Source organism: Lepisma saccharinum, chromosome 1 (assembly GCF_977018435.1).
Source record: "Lepisma saccharinum chromosome 1, izLepSacc3.1, whole genome shotgun sequence".
Taxonomy (NCBI): Eukaryota; Metazoa; Arthropoda; class Insecta; order Zygentoma; family Lepismatidae; genus Lepisma; species Lepisma saccharinum.
The window spans coordinates 21,351,025-21,372,482 of NC_139229.1; the positions used below are offsets into that span (position 1 = coordinate 21,351,025).

The 21,458-nt window shown below is 37.2% G+C and overlaps 2 protein-coding genes across 2 annotated transcripts in view; both read right to left on the reverse strand.

The window, feature by feature from the left end:
- Positions 1–678: 678 nt before the first annotated feature.
- LOC145986698 (luciferin 4-monooxygenase-like) lies at positions 679–17,159 on the reverse strand. Its single transcript, XM_083121054.1, has 4 exons — positions 17,038–17,159; positions 9,643–9,768; positions 1,907–2,072; positions 679–884 (listed from the first exon to the last, which is right to left on the reverse strand). Exons 1-4 carry the CDS (start codon positions 17,062–17,064, stop codon positions 754–756), a joined length of 450 nt encoding a protein of 149 aa, XP_082977180.1. The 5' UTR covers positions 17,065–17,159; the 3' UTR covers positions 679–753.
- Positions 17,160–18,840: 1,681 nt separating this feature from the next.
- LOC145986759 (uncharacterized) overlaps positions 18,841–21,458 on the reverse strand; it is a 32,454-nt gene continuing 29,836 nt past the window's right edge. Inside the window, exon 9 of the mRNA XM_083121188.1 lies at positions 18,841–18,964. Within this exon, the coding sequence (XP_082977314.1) occupies positions 18,882–18,964 (83 nt within the window). The 3' untranslated portion in view covers positions 18,841–18,881. The remainder of the gene's footprint in view (positions 18,965–21,458) is intronic.

The window sequence follows — 21,458 nt, forward strand, 5'->3', positions numbered from 1 at the left end:
TCAGATCAGATTCTTTGTGTTGTAACACAGTCTATACCCCCCCCCCCTTTCCAGTAGAAATTGACACTTTATAGAAATGGTTACACTCTTCAACACAACTCAATTACAAAATAGCTTCTTTGCAATTATACCACAAGATTTCATGTACATTTATCAGAAATATATGTCTGCCTAAAGTTATTTTTTTTTGGTGCCAAATTGCAGTTTTTGCCAAACTAACATAATGATTCGATAAGGTTCTGGAAACAGTATTGGAAGATGCCAGTTTTACCGCCATTACATTCTTAAATTTCAAAACAAAAAAACATGCCTGCCATGGATTCAGTTTCTGGCAATCTCAAGTTCAAAAATCAGCACTGCATTCTATCAGGGAAGATTTGAGAACGTCTCACCTGATATTTATATCAGCAGCATTTGTCCGGTTTCAGTGTGATAAGATTTAAAAATGACCAATTTTCACTATGTAAAAATTGGCATTTTTCGACCTCCATGTCACCCCAGAATCCCCTGTGCAAGTTTTGTAGAAATCACCTGAAGTGGACTTTACTAACCAAGGATGGTCCTATGCACTGACATAGAGAGACCAACTTTCCATACATGTTAAGATGGCCGCCATATTGAATTATTATTTTTTTGGTTGAATTTTGTGAATATCAAAGTTTGCAAATGAAAGAAACATATATTGTATCAATTTATTATTGTAATTGGTACATACTTTATACAATAGAATACTGTAACAAGCATTTGATATGCCTATTTTATGCCACTTTCGTTTATTACATATTTTTGCAAATCAACTCTGGACAACTTTCCAACCTTTGTCATTGGAAGACTGTCAACAAAGAACACTCCTCCTCGGAGACGTTTGAAGTCTGAGACTCTCTCTATAAAAGAAACATTTATGAATAAAGCTTAACTGGGAATCTATCCAGATAGCACAGTAAGCTTGCTTCAGGCTTGAAATAAGCTTTTCACGTAAAGTGAACAAGTTTGCATGAGACTTTAATCAAGCCAACTGGTTATCATGTATTAAAATGCAGCAAACTTGACATGATGAGCTTGCATCATGCTTGTTACTGGGTGTCCACAATCAAAGTTGCCCTACTCAGAGACCTCTGGAGCCCATTTGAAGAAATGGATTGAGTAGGGCAACTTTATTTGTGGCTACCCAGTACAAGCTTGCATCATGACAAGCTGCAACAGCTACCTCAAGCTTGCCACATGTGTTTGTGCTATCTGGGATGGAGCCAAACCGATACCACAATACAGATGAAAAGAAAATGAGAACATGGGGTCTTTTAAAATATTTCACACTGGGAACAACAAATTTTGAGAAAATAAGAAACAAGGGGTGAAATTCAATATAAATAGGGATGAGCTGATACTACTCTGAATGTATATACTTACCGATGCTGACACACTTATTAATTCATACAGGCATCAATACTGATGCTTGGACATTGCAACAGTTAAAAGTTGTCTTCAGTATATTCATAAACATTACTATATTATATGGGTTATATATATTTTTTTCATTATATGTATCATATAAAATAAATTGCTTCAGTTTGTTTACTATGGAAGTGCTCTATATTTTTATACAAAATATTAATTATCATTTGCATATTAATTATCATTTTCCTATACAGATGAATATAAATAAATCAGATGAATATTAATATTTATTTATTTTCACTGTAGATGATAAATCCTACTTGCATGCATGATAAATAATTTAGAACAAACTGGCATCAGAAGATATCCAGACAAAATAACACAATTTTATTCTGCAGGAGAATGAAGTCAAAAATAAAACCATTAAAATGGATTTTCAGCAGTAGGTAAGTACTCGTTCCCATTATTTACCCATATTTCTAGTTGCTTAGAATTTTAAAATAGCAATTACCTTCAACATATTTTTCCAGTTCCTTTGCACTGATCTCATGGCCAGGCTTCTTCACAACATACGCACGGGGAAGTGCTGTGCATTCAGGATCTGGAACTCCCAACACCCCAGCTGCTGTCACGGCAGGGTGAGACTGTATCACTCCTTCTATTTCACTCGGAGAGATCTGTAGCAAAAGGGAAAGGCACTTTAATTTCATGTCAAGCAGGGTAGGTGGAACAGCTTTGCTAAGAAAGAGAACAGGTGATAAGTGAAAAATTTTACACATATCACTGGCAAATGAAGATACAATAACCCACCAACTCGTTTTACAGTTATATCCTTCATGAAAGTCCTGCAGCTGTCTTAATGTAACCAATTGATGGCCTTGCCACAGCAAGTTCAATTTTGTGTATCTTCATTAATTTTACATAATCATGATTCGCCAATCATCATGACAGTGGCATTCTCTCTGAGTAAGTCATATGTCAACGCTCAAAAGAAATTAAAATAAAGAAGAACGTTTCTTCTTTTCATAAATATACTGTAGCATTAGGATATTGAATGCTTTTCTATAATTCTCAATGTTTTGAGTGACCAGCCAAATATGAACAAAGTACAGTCATTGGACAAGTATGTTGTTGGCATGGGATTCCAACATCTTAACTGTTTTATCCGACAAAGACTGGGCATGCACCCCATGTCTCCCACCAATGTGCTAAGCAATTCAAGGCACTGTATTCATTTTCAGTTGGTTTGTCCTTGATTTTCACTCAGCCTGTGTTGTTCCGTCTGTGATTGTTGGGCATTTAAACTTGTGTTACAACAATGGCCACTGAAAGTGCAAAAATATATAAACGGATGCTTTTCTTACAGTTGAGACTGTTTTATATGTAACTCAGTTCTGCGTAATTCTGTTTTATACATACATTACTGTTTGTCCCAGCCAAATACAATTTTAGAACATGTTAATTAAACCTTATTTGTATTTAATGCATTATACGTAATTCTGTGTTATATGTACTAATTTTTCATAAAATACAGTTGATTTGTACGTAACCAAGCTACACAATGTCACAGAAGTATCCACATCTTGAAGAGGTTTTCTAGTACAATCAGCCAGTTGATTTCCGGATTGGCTTCTGAGCTTTCGAGAGCTAACATCACTCTCATCTTCAGAGATTGAAGTGCAGAGATAAGTCAGGGTGAAGTTATATGTATTTGGTGTAAAAGGGGTCCAGTGTAGGTGGCATTTCTTGGACGTCCGCGCTAACCAGGCTGGGTCCAGTTCGAGTCCCGTGTCCCTGTTGAGGTTTTCCTTTTCCTCATGTATGGCTATTGCTTCTTTGAGATGGTCCCAGTAATATGATGATTTATTGATGATGTGGGTGGTTGTGAAGTTAATTCTATGGCCCTCATGGATGGATTGTTCTGCTAACCCTGATTTTTCTGGATGACAATTCTTGATGTAGCTGATATGTTCTTTGCAACGCTGTTCGATTGTCCTCCCAGTTTGTGCAATATGGGCTTTACTGCAGGAACAGATGACATGGTAAACCTTGGGTGTCCTCTGTCCTAGGTTGTATTTAAGGTTTCGAAGTCGGCTTCTGACTTTCGATGGCGGTTTGTGGATCGTCTTGACATTGTGTTTTGAAAGAATGCAGCTTATGACTGCAGTGAGGTTACCAGTCTATGGGACGATGGCTATCTTATGTCTTCTTGGTTATCAGTTTGGTCCAGGTTTGTTCGTTGGTTGTTCTTGTGGATAATGCCTGAAAGCTGTGCGCAGGTGTCTTATTTTCTACTGAAGGTGCTCTGTGTCGCTGATGGCGATGGCTCAGTGAAACAATGTCGAGAGTATGGTAGATCGCTGTGCTGGATGGTGACAACTCTTGGCGTTGAGGTATAGATCAGTGTGAGTAGGTTTCCTGTATACACTATGTCCTAAGGTCTCGTCCGCTTTGCGTGTGATGAGGAAGTCCAGGAACAGAAGGCTGCTGTTGGTCTCTGTCTCCATTAGTGAATTTGATGTTTTGGTACTGGCTGTTGAGGTGATTCATGAACATCTGTAGCGCTGCTTCACCATGTGACCAGATGACAAAGGTGTCACTACGTATCTGTAAAATGCAGAAGGTTTCTGTGGAGCTGAACGGAGTTCCTCGAGTTCGAAGTTCCATGAAGAAATTGGCTAATGCTGGTGAGAGTAGGGATCCCATTGCCAATCCGTCTGTTTGTTTGCAGTACCTGCCCTTGTAGCTGAAGTATGTTGTCATGGTATGTTTGAAGAGGCTAATGATTTCTGGTGTGAAATGTTGCTCCAACAGTGTTAAAGAATCTTGAAGCGGCACTTTGGTGAAGAGCAATACTATGTTGAAGCTGACTAGAAGGTCTCCGGGAGAAGTTCTGATGTTCTGAAGGGTCTTGATGAATTCCGATGAGTTTTAACATGGTGTTGGCACTTGCCAACTTGGAGTTGTACCGTTAGGAATTTGGCGAGTCTGTAGGTAGGGCATCCAATTGCGCTGACGATAGGTCTTAATGCAACACCAGTATTGTGTATTTTCCACCATTGGTGGAGCAGCCCTTTTAAGTATAAGCAACCAAGTATATGTGGCCCTTAAAAGGGCTGCTCTGCCAAAGCCGAACATCACAGCAGCAGAGAAAGCCACGCTCAAACAACTGAGAAAAGACCAGGACATCATCATTCTACCAGCAGACAAAGGAAACACCGCAGTTATACTTGAATCCACAGACTACGACAGCAAAATCACCGACACTCTCACAGACGGCACATACCGACCTTTACTCAGAGACCCCACAGCTGCAATAGAGATTAAAACCAGGGTTCTACTGAAGAAATCCACATTGCCTAAAGAAACAAGGGACCGGTTAATGCCCAATGGAAAATAAAACCACGATTCTATGGCCTTCCCAAAATACACAAGACTGATGTTCCATTAAGACCTGTCGTCAGTGCAATTGGATGCTTCGACGAAGTATTGCTCTTCACCAAAGTGTCGCTTCAAGATTCTTTAACACTGTTGGAGCAACATTTCACACCAGAAATCATTAGCCTCTTCAAACATACCATGACTTCAACATACTTCAGCTACAAGGGCAGGTAATACAAACAAACAGACGGATTGGCAACGGGATCCCAGCTCTCACCAGCATTAGCCAATTTCTTCATAGAGAACTTCGAACATGAGGCACTCCGTTCAGCTCCACAGAAACCTTCTGCACGTTACAGATACATAGACAACACCTTTGTCATCTGGCTGCATGGTGAATCAGCACTACAGACGTTCCTGAATCATCTCAACGACCAGCACCAAGCACCAAAACATCCAATTCACCAATGGAGACAGACACCAACGGCAGCCTTCTGTTCCTGGAGTCGTCATCACACGTAAACCAGATGGGAACTTAGGACACTGCTTGTACAGGAAATCTACTCACACCAACCTATACCTCAACACCAAGAGTTATCACCATCCAGCGCAGCAATCTACCATACTCTCTACATTGTTTCACCGAGCCAATGCCATCAGCGACACAGAGCACCTTCAAGAGAAAATAAGACACCTGTGCACAGCTTTCAGGCAGAATGGATACAGTGAAGGCATTATCAACAAGACACTAAAGAGAGTAACACACAAGAACAACCAACGAACAAACCCGGACCAACCTGATAACCAAGAAGACATAACATAGCCATCATCCCATACACTGGTAACCTCACTGCAGTCATAAGCCGCATTCTTTCAAAACACAATGTCAAGACGATCCACAAACTGCCATCGAAAGTCAGAAGCCGACTTCGAAACATTAAATACAACCTAGGACAGAGGACACCCAGGGTTTACCATATCATCTGTTCCTGCAGTAAAGCCTACATTGCATAAACTGGGAGGACAATCGAACAGCGTTGCAAAGAACATGTTATAACAGATTATTTTGAGGACTGATTATTTCTTCCGAGAAGAAGGAGGATAGAGAGATTAACACCCCTCGGGCAAAATGAACTGTCCTTACTATGCATTGTGTAAAGGGACAAAGAAAAAAGCGGTGAAGTTTTTCGAGCAGTGTTTGTAGAGCCTTTGAGTGAAAGGCCGCGTTGCTTTGCGCGTTGGCTGCAGAAGTTTACATGCAGCAGTTGGCGTCGAGATCTCTGGGTATGGAGAATTCGCGAATTTGATAGTGGTATCGGCAGCAAGTTGCAGTTAGATATTCGTGGACTGTTTTTGTACATGTCGTTTGCCTAGTGGGCAGTTAACAGTGACCTGTGTTCCGGACATTTGAATGATTGATTCGCGTGATTGGGAAAAGAGCGCGCGGAATTTTATTTAAATACAGACTGTTTTCTCGTGGCAAATTTTGTAGCGCGAGAATTGGAAAGAACACTGCAAGTGTGTAGTTGTGAACTGAGAATTGCTAATCGAGGTGATGACGTTGATATCAAGTTCGACCTTTGAACTATGAATGCGGCGGTGAATTACTTCGAGGGATAGACGTCGAAGATCTTTGAGGGAAAGAAGAAGCAGCGGAAAGAAGACATCAAGGAGCTTCTGCCAATAGTGTTCCCCCCCTAGTGTCGAGAGCTCTCGAGACGTGTACTTTTATATCGGAAGTGTTGATTACAGTCAAAGTGAAAGCGCAGCGCTGAGTAAATTTCGTAAGTAGATCGACCATATTCTTTTAATTGACGTTAAAGTGTTTATTTTCTGTTTATTAATCTATGTTACTAACCTAAGATTAATCTAAGGCAACCGGAGGTAATTTTTGTATTAGTTTTAACTATGTAAAACAAAGCCCTCCAGCTTTCCAGGGCAAATTAAAAATTTATTAACCGCTAGTTTATTTGAGAAGTTTGTAATAAAAAACAGTAAAGAATCCTTGGGTTTTCTTAAGCAGCTTTAAAGTGTAAATTAGAAATGTAGAACCAAAAATATGTTCTAGCGTAAACGAAACTGAAACACAAAAAGTCCAAAAACAACTTTTATTGTTATAATGTCAGCTACATCAAGAATTGTCATCCCGAAAAATCAGGGTTAGCAGAACATTCCATCCAGGAGGGCCATAGAATTGACTTCACAACCACCCACATCATCAATAAATCATCAAATTACTGGGACCGTCTCAAAGAAGCAATAGCCATACGAGGGAAAGGAAAACCTCAACAGGGACATGAGACTCGAACTGGACCCAGCCTGGTTAGCGATAGTCATCTGGGAGTGCAGACATTCGAGAAATGCCACCTCCACCAGACCCCTCCTGCGCCAAATACATATACCTTCACCCTGACTTATCTCTGCACTTCAATCTCTGATGGTGAGAGTGACGATAGCTCTCAAGAGCTCGGAAGTCTATCTGGAAATCACCTGGCTGATTGCCCAAGAAGACATCTTCAATATTTGCCGCTAGGAAAACTTCAAGAATTATCCATTTCTTGTTGTTACAAAAACACAATATGAAATATGAAACAGGATAGGCGGTCAGTCTCTAGGTGTGAGAAAGATGAGGGAGGCATTTCAGAGAAGGCAAGGAGAGGTGGCATGAGATCAGAAGAGAAAGATTTGCTGCAGTTGTTCAGAACACGAGACACATTTTCTTTCATATGTAATCATGATATGAAAGTACACATGTTAAAAATATGCCAATAGCCGACGTTTGCAGTGTTCCAAAATAAAACAGAACAGCTGTTCCTTCAATGGACGTTTTCAGTTGCTACTGATTGGTCGGCCATGGAGAATAGAAAGGGGAAAGTTATACATTTGACCAGAAAGTAAAATTTATACGGGAAATAAATGCTATTTCACATAAAACTATCAAAATGGCAAATTTAGTGTATTTAAGAATCAAACCTTTAGATTCATTAATTTTACCACTTTGTGACAGAAATAACCTGTATTATACTGTAACTTGTTCCTCAAAATAGATACAATTACAGTATTTTAATAATAATATGACATGGTATCTAAATTTGATTTGTAAGTAATTCTCAGTTATGTATTATTTTCTCTTCACCTTGGCAAACCTATAACTCAGGCTCAACTGTATATAGAAGAAGCAAGTGAGTGACAATGGTCGACCGCATCCTAATTTCACAATGTCAATAAGTGAAAGAATTACAAAAGTCAAATGAAAACCTTGAAAGTCCAATAAAAACTGTAGGACAGACTGTACACAGTTCAAATTTACATGAGGTATCAACTGTTATTTACAAAATGACCTCAAGACTGCAACACTAATCAAGTGAGCTTCAGAACACCATTTTTGTTATTTTAAAGATGCCACCTGCTATATACATTTGCAACAGTGAAGAGGAGTGGTTTCCGGGCTCTCTGTCAACCTAAAACTAACATATATTTCTCGGTACATGAAGATTCAATATCTCTGTGAATGTTTACCACACCAACCAGTTTACTAATGGAGGAGAAAGTTCCACAATGGCTTAGTTCGCAGGCAGATGAGTGGAAAAGCCTTTACAGTGGCTCATAAGTGACTACAGGTGGACCCCAAAGACTTATTCTTCTTAAGGTATACAGGCACTAACTCAAAGTTGAAAATATATGTAGATCAGCAATAGGTCTGAGCTAAAATGCAGCAAACTTATGCAAACCTACATACGGAAATCTACTAAGTAAGAAACAAAAATATTAAAGTTTTCATTTGACTCTCCCTTGTATAAAGTGGTGATGGAAAATGTTTTGAGAGACATTTTGAGAAAGAACTCCATGGAAATTTAGACTGGCCTTGCGTGTGTGATGTGAATAAATTTTACTATTGGGAATGTTTATTATTTTCAATTGAAAAAGTTATTGAAGATTAGGCACACACAGGTGATTCCACGCAGGTAAAACAGCGATGGCGAAAAATCAGGCGCGGCCAGGCTGGCTCGGTAGCTCAGTGGTAGAGAAATATCACAGTTTGCCAGAGACCTGGGTTCGAGTCCTGGTCGAGCCTGTATTTTTCGCTGAAAAAGATATGTTTGAAATCATCAAGGGCATACAGATTTGAATCACATTATTACTGCGCTGAAAAAAAATAACAGTGAGTCACTACGTCACTACTCTGAGAAACTTTGAAGCATTTATTCACAGAAAAGAAAGAGGTGGGGTTATCACTTTCCTTCTTTGCCAACACCTTTATTTCAGGGTCAAGAAACACCACTACATCATAACGAATCTAAAATGGCATAAAGAACTACTGGTAACAGTACAAAATTCCTGGACATGCAACTGGAGATCATTTAATAAAACTAACAAATCAGAGATAAGTTTCATTAAAAATTACAGATTGATAATTTTTAGTTTGTCATGATTCTTGGGCTCAGTTGCCAAAAGATCTATTTTTACATCTATGGTATTTTAAGAAAATAACCCACACAAAATGCCATATACAATGGTTGCCAATGTTTATATTTATAGACATTCATCTGCACACATTACATGTAATCCTCTTAGTCTCAATTTCCTATCATTTCCAAATATTACTTGTGATGAATTTAAGTATTTTTGGCTTCAAAGTCCCATAAATATAGAACTATAGTTCTACTGTATATTGTCTGGACATTTAAACATCATGGATAATTCATTGTCTTCTTCAGTCATATTGTTCGATATGATGATGATGATGATGATAGAAAGTATCTGCAAAGTGTCAAAAGGCCCAGGAGAAGTTATCACAATCTGTTTGCTCTAAAATTTGATTTACTTGGCTGTGTATGTACATGGACTTACATAAGGAGTACTTACGTGATGAGCCTGGTATTTGAAAATTTCCTTCATTCTATCCTGTACAAACAATCTTCCTTTATGATCAACGTAGCCAATATCTCCTGAATGCAACCAACCATTTTCATCAATTGCTTCCTTTGTTTCCTGTAAGCAAATTTAATTTTAGGAATTATATATTATATATAAATACAGGAATAGAATGAGGAAAAGTGCCAGAAGGGTGGATAAACAAATATATGTGAGGTAGGAGACAGTAAACATTTATCACAAATGAAATGCTAATCCAATATTTTGCAATCAAGCTGTGTGATCACATCTAATGCCATCTTTAATAGTCTGCATAGACGTCCACAGATTTTTTTTTCACGGAGGGACAAGCAATGTATTTTTCTATGCGGCATATTACCCCAATAATAGTGTTGCCCCCTCAAAAAACACCACTTGAATTTGAAATTATCGCATTAATGTAAATTACTATGACAAATCAAATTATACATGTGAAATATATACTTTTAGGTTGACATTCGATTTCTAAGGGGGAGGTTTGGCCAACCTTGCCCCCCCCTCCCTTCCAGATGTCCATGTCCCTACATTGTAATACTTTCACCTAGAAATTTAGTGTAGAGGAATCTTATCGCTGTTATTAAACAATATTATACTCTTAAAAGAGAATCAAGTATTTTAAGTCAATTAAAGTTCAAAGCAACTACTGGAGAAGGGGGTGAAGTGGCATTGCCCCTCCACAAGTGGATGGACATACATTCTAGGGGGAAAACATTGAGGTAAAATAAAGCAAGACTAGTAGAATCTATAGCATTTTGTAGGTTAGTTGCGTGTTACTCACAAATTCAGAATATAAAAAAGGAAATTTAAGAATTGTACTTACGTCTGTGAGTATATTGTTCCTAATGTAGAACGACGTTTCAGATAGTCAATCTCTGAAACGTCGTTCTACATTAGGAACAATATACTCACAGACGTAGGTTCAATTTTTAAATTTCCTTTTTTATATAGTAGAATCTAAGAGATGCAGGAAAAAGGATACTCAAGATGGAATTAGTTTTCACGTCTTTGTTGCATTATTTCTTCCAGAATACCAAGAGCACCTGTAGGGGGCAGAAAGGGGCAATTGCCCCCTCAATATCAAATTTTATACAAAAAAAAGTACATTTCGTAAATTTTCTTGCTTGCTTCGCTCGCAATATTTGCTTTTCTTACAGTCTTGTCAAGTTTAGAGCTGTAGCTAGGGGGTGGCGGGAGTTGGTATGGTATGCATCAATGCAATGAAATTAAAACAGTGACACAAAATGATGTTTTTTTTCCCGACTGAACTTTCATCACGGCTTTTGTCCCCTAATCAGAGGATCTGTGCACGCCTATGCTAGTCTGTCTCTCTTTCCCGTAGCAGATATATTGCACGGGAGTTGCCGTCTGGCCTGCTGCCGACAGGAGGCTCAAGCAACTGCGAAACGCACTGTACATTATAAATGAATTCTTCAACTCTCAACATATAGGGTGATTCAAAAGTTTCTTGACAATTTAATGAAAAATAATTTTATTGACAAAATTTAAATTACTGCTGAAAAGTACTCTAGAATAGTAGACAAACTCAGTATATTTCAATGTGGTGGCTCTGTAAGTCTAGGCATAACACCCACCTCTAGTGCATAGGCTGGAACACATGCTCTAACATAGCTGACATGATCTCCCCTGTTGTTGCATCTATTCGCTGTGTCAGTTGCTCTATGGTGTTGATCTTTATTTGGTACACTCTAGACTTGATGAAACCCCAGTCAAAAAAGTCTAGGGTAATCAGGTCTGGAGAGAGAGAGAGAGCCATCCAATGTATTGGTGAGCCACGGCCAATTGAGCAAGGTAGTCCCCAACGATTCTGGCAGAATGTGATGATTATCATCCCATCTGGCACACATATTGTTGGAAAACAACAGTGGCTTTTATCCCATCCTGACAACCATTCATTAGCGATATAAGGAAAATGTCAAGAGACTTTTGAATCACCCTGTAAAAAAAAAAAAAAAAAATGGCGGATGGAACCGGTAATTAGTGAGTTGTGCTCCCGATTTTATTCATATTCTGAATGGAAAATATGATCGTAGAAGCAAATGAGTCTCCTGTAGTGTTTTCAGATACCAACCAGTGCCTATCGCAAGTAAATTGATCCCAGTGGGAAAAGCAATTTGCCAAGAATCTTCGAAAACTGCACCACCTGAGACGCAGAGACAGCGATATGTTTTGGTTCGTCCTGATTCACAAGAACGGGTCATTAAGTGAACAGTGACAACGAGTCGCAGGACATACATGCATACGGAAGAACGGGTCCTTTAAGTGAACAGTGACAACGAGTCGCAAGACATGCATGCATACGGAAGAACGGATCATTTAAGTGAACAGTGACAACGAGTAGAAAGACATACATGCATACGGAAGAACGGGTCCTTTAAGTGAACAGTCAAAAATAATAATAATAATTAGGCAGTAAGTAATTTGTTTACGAAGCACATTCATAAACCATATGAGGTATTCACACCATTGTCAGGCGTGTTTCCCAACTCGGGAGTGAGGAAGTACAGTGAAAACGAAAGTATAAGAAATTCAGTGTAGGTTCTATTTCTCGACCTTGACGTGAGTGTGGTGTATTGATCGAACCTGTGCAAAAAATTGTGGCAAACGAATCACAAAAGTCAAGAAACAGGATGCCGAATTGTGACAGCTGTAAATCATTACGCCTCGAGTGTGAGAGACTGAAACTGGAACTAGCGTCAAAGGAAAAAATTATCGACGTTCTGAAATCGGACTTTCGAGATGTAGAAGAAGAAAGAAGGATTGCCCAAAATCTGTGCGAGACAAATAAGCATGATAGTTGGAGTGAAGTAGTGAAACATGGGAGAGTTCTATTCAATCGGCACTATCCATCCACTAATGCCCCAAAAGTAAAGTGCTTGGATAATTCATTCGAGCATACCAACCCTTTTGCAGCACTGACCAATGAACCTGGTGACATCGAAAGAGCACGCAATCAGTGTAGGGAGCTTAAATACCAAGAAAGAAGAAAGAGGCATACAACAGACCCAACCAATGCACTTCGAGATGGGAAAGTTCAAAGTACTACAAAACTGAAAATCAAAGAAAAGAGACCCAAAGCAGTGATCTTCGCCGACAGCCATGGGCGCCACCTGGCCACCAATATGAAAGATTTTCTACCAGCAATGAATATATATGGTTCAGTGAAACCCGGGGCAAAGTCAAAACATGTACTAGAAGCAGCAAGGAAGGACTGTTCAAGGTTCAGCTCAAATGACTATGTTATTATAGTCACTGGCTCCAATGATATTGCGACAAATCAGGGCAGCGATGCAATAATGGCAGTACGTGACTCATTAGGTTCACTGACTCATACAAATGTAATTGTAACTACTATACCCCACAGATATGATCTCATCCCTCAGTCGTGTGTAAACATCGAAATACAAAAAATAAATAAACAGATGAAGAACACTTGTAAACACTTCAAAAATGTAACCATAATCGACCTTGACACAATGAGCAGAGAATATCATACAAGACATGGACAGCACTTGAACCACAAAGGAAAACAGTATGTATGTCAAATGATCCATGGTATTATTAACAGAAAATCACAGGAAAATCAAATCATCCCACTCTGCTGGAAAAAGTGTACTGACACAAGGAAGTGGATAAGTGGAGCAGCACTAGTTGAATCCGACAAGGGAAAAACACAGAACACTTTGACTGAGACAAACAACAAGAGCAGCAAGGAAAATGAAAGGGTGGGTGTAGAAGCTAGCGACATTGCTATGAAAACTGTGAGTGATATGGGTTTCATGGAAGAGAAAGGGCGGAAATCAAGTGAAGAAAGTGAGGAGAATGGCATAAACCAAAGTGAAATTGAGGAAGAAACACATTCTTCCATGGTAGAAGTACAATCTGAAAACAGGGATTGTGCTACAATCAGTCACGACACCGAAGATAGCAGTGAAAAGTAGTGAAAAAGTGAATGCTCCAAATGTACGGTCATCTCAACGGAAGAAGTGTACACCTAGTAAACTGAAAAACGATTTTTTATGGTAAGTGATAAGCATACTTATGATAACCAAATCCTCAATAAAAACAGCCTGCGAAACCAAGAAGGAACGATTACAGTTCTCCATAACAATGTACAGAGCATTTCCAACAAAATTGACCAACTGGAAATAATGCTAAGTGAGTGCACACCAGATATATTTGTAGTTACTGAACATGGTCTCAGGTCTGAAAATTATAAATTATGCACAATTACAGGTTACAATCTACATGCAGTCTACCACAGGTCAATTCAAAAAAGTGGTGGCACTGCGATCTTCATAAAAAATAGTGTTCAAAATATCAAAAAAGTGTTAAACCTTGACAAATACTGTATGGAAAATATACTAGAAGTTAGTGGTGTAGAGCTTAATATAGGATTAGATACATTTAAGATTATAGCAGTATACAGATCACCAAACAGTGACATAAATCTCTTTGTAAATGCTTTGGACAACATGCTAAACCATTTGACAAAAAAACATAACAAACTATTAATAGTTGGAGATATAAACATAGATCTTCTAAAACAAGACACAAACTGTGCTCAATATTTGGATACCTTGAAGTCAAACAACCTAACTCAAATAATTCAAGAACCAACTCGAATAACAGAAAGTACAGAAACCCTGATTGACCATGTAATAACAAACATACAATCAAATCACATTAAAGCTGAAGTCCTACATACGCTTATCTCCGACCACACGTCTCAAAAAATTACAATACAAGGGAAAAGGTTAGAATACTCAAAAAGTTACACAATAGAATGTAGGGATACATGTGAGCAAAATATAGATTATCTTAAATACCTCTTACATCAGGAAAATTGGATAGACCTTTACCAACTAACTGACACGAATGATATCTGGGAATTGCTAATAAGCCACTTAACATATTATTTAAATGTAGCTTGTCCCAAAACAACAAAAAGAATATACCCTAATAAGAAGAAAGTGCCACTAACAGAAGAAATTGTACTTTTGAAAAGTAATATGAAAATAGAATATGAAAAATTCAGAATTACAAAAGACACTAAGCACCAGGAAAAGTACAAAAATGTAAAAAAACTATTCAAGAAAGCCATAAAGAATCAAAAATCAAATATTTTCAGTAAACAAATAAAAAAGTCTGTTAATAAACAAAAAGCCATTTGGAAAATAGTAAACAATCACCGTGTATCAAACACAAACAATGATAAAGCAAACATAAAAGTCATCAAGGATGACACTGAAGTAATTGACCCGAATATCATATGTAACTTATTCAACGAATATTTTATAAACTTAACCAACACAAACAGAGAGAATGAAAATAATGACAAAACACTAGAGATCCCAATCGAGAAATATCGGTCAAACAGTATATATATCCCAGAAGTAAGTGCTAATGAGTTAAAAAAAGTTATACAAGGTTTAAAAAACAAAAAATCACACGGACCTGATGAATGGTCAGCTGAACTTATTAAATCCTGCTCAGAATCTATTTTAGAACCCCTGCTGTATGCAGTCAACAATTCAATAAAATTTGGTACATTCCCCAAAGTTCTAAAACGCAGCACAGTGATACCCATATTCAAAAAAGGAGCTGCAACAGACATTGAGAACTACAGACCTATCTCCCTAACATCTGCTTTTTCAAAGATATTGGAAAAAATTTTATCAAATTATATTATAAAGTTTTGTAACAAATATAACATAATAAACAGAAACCAGCATGGATTCCAGAAAGGGAAATCAATAAACACAGCTCTAGCACAGTTAATTGATTATGTAACCGAAACATTAGAGAAACACGAAGCTGCAAACACTATATGTCTAGATCTTTCCAAGGCATTCGATAGGGTAAAACATGACCTGCTTATGGTCAAACTAAGCAATATAGGAATAAGAGGGATAGCTTATGAACTTCTACAATCTTATCTACAGGACAGAATACAAATTACTCAAATAAGCTACAACATGCATGGTATAGTCACTAACTTTAAATCACAAAGTAGGAAAGTGTTAATGGGGGTACCCCAAGGATCAATCCTGGGGCCCCTGCTCTTTATTTTGTACATAAACAATGTACCAGAATACTCAAACACAAAAATTGTCACCTATGCCGATGACACAACTGTTCTTGCCAGAGGTATCGACCCTAGGAAGCTTGAAATAAACACTTTTATCACCATAAACCAACTGGCACAATACTTAACTTCACATGGATTAATAATAAATAACAATAAAACAAAATTTATGATATTCAACACAATTCGAAACATGGATTTTGAGTCACAAACACTATGCATAGACAATGTGCTCATAGAAACTGTATCTTCAGTAAAGTTTTTGGGAATAACACTAGATCAAAAATTAACGTGGGAAGAACAAATTAACAACATCTGCAGTAAACTATCATCTAATCTATACCTGCTAAAACAAATGGCTGAATATAATTTAACAGAAATTAACAAATGCATATATTATGGACTAATTTACCCCTATGTTGAATATGGCATAATAGCTTGGGGTGGATCATTTTATAATAATACTGTCAGAATACTGAGACTTCAAAAGAGAGCACTTAGAATAATGTACAAACTAGGCTGTAGGGAATCTTGCAAAGAGTTATTCAGGGAAAAACAAATAATGACAATATACTCCCTATACATCTATAAGGCTATAACGTTTGTTCTAAATACTGGAAGCATGACTAAAAATAACCAATTACACAACCACAATACAAGGGGGAAAGATAATTATTACCAGAACCAACACAGACTCAATATCTCAAAACAATCACCAATGAATGCCGGAAAAATATTCTACAACAGCTGCCTCATGACATAAAACTGATATCTCCAAAAGATAATCAAATACAAACAATAAAAAAATATTTGACAGATAGAGCTCTCTACAGTATCGGAGAATTCATGGGACAAGACAATACAAGGCCAATGTACTAAAAAAGGTGTATTTTAATTGTATTCTTATTTCAATCATGCAACAATGATAATGTGTTTTTTTATTTTTATTGTAGTGTAATGAAGTGTATTTTTTTCATTTTTACTTTGGTGTAGTGATGTAATGTACTACGCAATGTTTCTTCTTTTTTGTTATGATGTACTTAACTAATTATTATTTCATTATGTATCTTGACGTTTTCCATGCCCTTTTAAACAAGGGTCAACGGAAGAAAAATAAAATTCAAATTCAAATTCAAATTCCGTGCTATCCTGTGAATGTCACGCTTTACTCCCTAAACATGCCTTGGCTTTATTATATAAAATCTTCACTTGTGATTTATTCTGTTATATTATTCACTTACTTTGGGCTTTTTGAAGTATCCTTTCATTAAGCTTGGTCCTTTTAGAAGAATCTGGCCTTTGGTCCCAACCGGTAAAGGTTTTGATGTGTTGATGTCGATAGTCTGTATGAAGTAAAATCATTACAGTCATAGCAATAAACATTTAATAACATCTCATTAGAGTAGGTTTTAATTTCGTTTATTTTTCTTTAGAAATAAGGAAAAAGGTTGGTTAGATGAGATGAAAGATACCCAAGTCTAGTAAACTAATGGTTTTTGGGTTTTTGTTGTTCAACCAACCACATGTGGATTGTACTCAGATAACATATTGTAGATTTGTGCATGTTACTCACTATTAAAGGAAATAAATATGTTAAATAGTATTAATTAATTTAGCTACTTACGTGAGTAAGTATGGAGTCTTATTAGGACAATGTTTCGGAGGTCAAACTGCCTCCTTCATGGATGTTTCTAGGCACCGAGCATAGTGCCGTGTAAAAGAAGTGTTGAATGAGGATTCGGTTAAGGGTTAAGTTTAAAAACACTTACAAAACTTTGCCATACTCCAACTTAAAAAAATCTCAGCATGTTGAAAACTTCGTAAAAACAATCCACACTTATATTAAAATAACTAAAAAAAAAGGATCCCAAGTGGCCGTTACGAGGCCAGGCTGATTGTGAGGCCTACACTGGTGAGCAGCTCCCACCTCAACTGGGAGGTAAAAGCTACCTCCCATCCTATAAACCGTCCCTCTTTTATCTCTTACATCACCAATCCAAAGTGAATTCTCGTTCTTCTTATGCTGCTTTAATGACCTCTGAAGTAACATGAAAACCTATTTTAGCTTCAGTTTTCACTGCTTTATCCCATTTTTTTAAGAAGACTAATTTTTCTGTCCTCTAAATTACCGTCGCCTCAGGTGCCAACTTCACTTTCAAATGACAAGCACCACATAATTATACCTTATTTATTCCTCGACCTGATTTGCCACTGTAATCTTCTAACCAACTCCATATTATATAAACAAAACACAATAAATTACTACAAACAGTTATACATCCTCTAAGGCAGTGATTCCTAACCAAAGTGCCGCAAGATAAGCCAACAGGATGCTGTTGATTCCAAAATGAGTATTATAACACTTATAATAACTGTTTGTTTGTTTACTTTTGTTGCAGGTTATAATACACATTTTGCCATCAACAGCAGTGTTCTATTTCATGTAGTTTCCAAGCTATGTTTTTGTAATGGCACTGGGACTTTATGAACACCCTGTATTATCTTTCAGTAAATTAATAATATTGGTACTGGAGTAGGTATTTATTTGACAATAAATTTAACTAGCTCCTCATAACATATTCCATTTTGATTTAAGATTAAAAATTGAAAAAAAAAAAATTCTAAGAAGGGTGCCCCAAATTTTTAATGTCATTCCCAAGGGTGCCCGAACGTAAAAGGTTGGGAATCCCTGCTCTAAGGTATTATACATTGTACAGTCTATTAAAATTCTTGGATGACTGCAGTCCCATATATGACAGTTTTAATGATATTTTTGTGAAAAAATAAGTTCTGTGCTGCATGTGCATATAAACTAAGAAGTTAAAGAACTATAAACAAACACCATTTGCTTCAGTTGAAGACAAATATAGCACCATGGAGTGCATTTGTGATACATTTTCGCTTTACTGATGCAATTTCATGTGTGAAGTATTTGTAGTTAGGTAACATGCAACCAGTTATCATTGCATCACAATATCATCTCACTTCAAAAATTCCAAAACGTGAAAGAGGAAGAGTCAAGATGGTTATCTTTATTGTGGGTTTTCATCATGTTTGCTCACTTTTATTTTAATTTGCAAGATAATTAACTGCTGATTATTGTTACCATAAAAGAAATACTTGCCATTGCTTGAATTCCTGGATACAAGACACCACAACTTGCTGAATCTAAAAAAAAAAAACAAAAAAAAACAAACAAGAAAAGAGCCTAATGTTTCATTTCTTCAGCTCAATAAGAGGAAATTGGCTTTGGAATGCCAGATTGTTACTTAGTGTATTTAGATTCTTATTTTAAACTAGTATATGCAGGATTTTATTGTGGAGGGGGCTGGATATTACATTACAATAAAACATTTCATAAATACCATTTTTAAACTTCATTTTAAAGTTGTTCACAGACAAAAAATAGTGATCAGGAGTCATTTTAAGAGATTTTTTCAGTTACCACTTTGGTTTTTCCACTGCTCTCATTTCAAAAATTTGATTATTTCAAAATATCGAGAAAGGGCTGTAGCCCCATCAGTCAGCTTGGTAGCTCAGTCATTTAGAAATGACATGGTATGGTAGAGACCTGGGTTTTGAATCCTAGTCAAGCCTGCATTTTTCGCTGAAATTTCTACATACTACATCTCCTGTGTGTACCAAATCGTAATGAATGGTTAGTAATGTAAAATCAAAATGTTATCCTGAAAAATCAAATGGCTGATCTTACCACAGACATTTGCCCATATACAAATAGGAAATACAAGTAAAAGGTAAAGGTACCCTTGTGAGTGAGCACACATGCCATGAAGGCATGTGGGGGTGATGTGGAGGTACAGAGCACCACATATTCTAGAGCTAGGCCATTGATTGAGTTGGTGTTTAAGTCCACTTTATGCACAGTAAGGCTAATTGGGACTGGTCCTACTGTTTAAAGTGGGATTCGAACCACTATGTGCCTACACCAGGTTTCAAACCCAGGACCCCTTGATTACAAGGCGACAACACAGTCACTATGCCATCAGGGAGGCCCTTTGAGCTCGGCCATAGTTGGGATGTTGGGATCAGCATCATGGCCAGCTGTCTTTAACCCACAGATACCCATTTACGAGGCTGGGTGGATCTCAGAGCCATGCAGAAACAAGGAAATACAAGCAGGCTGGTAAATATGAGTTCCTGAGTCTCTCTTTACATTATTTTACATCTTGGGTTAATCATGACAAGATGGATGAATGATTATATGATGATATGGATGATGGAACAAACATAATGACACATGCATGTCTCACCCAGGGTGTGAACCTGTAAGCTTCAGTGGCGTATGCAAGGGGGGGGGGGTTAGCAGGTTTTAACCCCCCCCCCCCTTTGAGCTTTTGAAATATTATGGAAAAAGCTGTAGAAAAAAATTAAAACTGACTAATTTATCACAGTCAAAGATATGCGACAGTTATAATAATAATAATAATAATAATAATAATAATAATAATAATAATAATAATAATAATAATTTGAATGATTATTGCCATGCAGCATGAAGAAAAACACAACATTCCAAAGACAATCTAAGCGGCCACAAAGTTCAATTTTGCAATTTTTTTTGCAAAAAGTTGTGCTGTGAGTCTCGCGAGAATTAAGAAAATTCCTTGCTTCGTCGCAGTGTGCCGACCTTATTGCAAATGTTCTTCCCGGTACTGATTTCACATCCCCTTGTGAACTCTCAAGTGATGCTGATTCTACATCCACATCATTAAATAATGTTGAAGAAGTGCTTTGTTAATCACCTAGAAGTGATAAATGTGTTGGAATGTCTATAAACTTACTTTTCAACGAAAACATAGACTCAGTGGAATTTAGCAACATGTATTCTCACGCTTCATCATCATCCTGGGCGAGTTCCATAGGTAAAGGTAATGTAAATTCCCCCGTGCATATAGCACCGTGCCATGAAGGCACACGTAGTGGTGTGGTGAGCCCAACACATTCTCGATATCCGCCATTTTGCAGGTGATGTGATCAGCACCATGCTCCGGCAGCCTTTATCCCTCAGGGTTGCTCTCAGGTACCCATTGATATGAGGCTGGGTGCGGAGACAAGCCTGGATAAATTCCAACCATTTCCGGGAATCGAACCCAGATCTCCCACAAGGTTGTCAGACTAGGCCAGCGCGGCTCCTTGAATGAGTTTCATATTTTGATTATATCAATAAATTTAATATATTTGCTTGTTTTTATGGATTTTCTTCACACTTAAAATGTCTCACTTATCATATGCAAATACCTGTTGACTAGACAATTATTTCAACAAAGAAACAAAATAAATGTAATTTTGTTCTATTGCTTTCATAAATATATATATATATATATATCTACTACATAATAATAGTAGTGATATAAGTAGTAAAAGCAGCTGCATTAGTAGTAATTATTACTAGTAATTAAACTAATTAATTAATTATAAGTATTATTAATTATGATTATTAATTAATTAAATTAAAGTATAATAAAACAATGGTAATGTGAAATTGTAGAAAGTTTTCGAAATAACACCCCCCTTGATGAAATCCTGCGTACGCTACTGGTAAGCTCTGGCTTCATAGCATGTTATACTGACCAGTAGCGTACACAGGATTTCATCAGGATTGGGGGGGGGGGTTATATCGAAAAATTTCTACAAATTCACA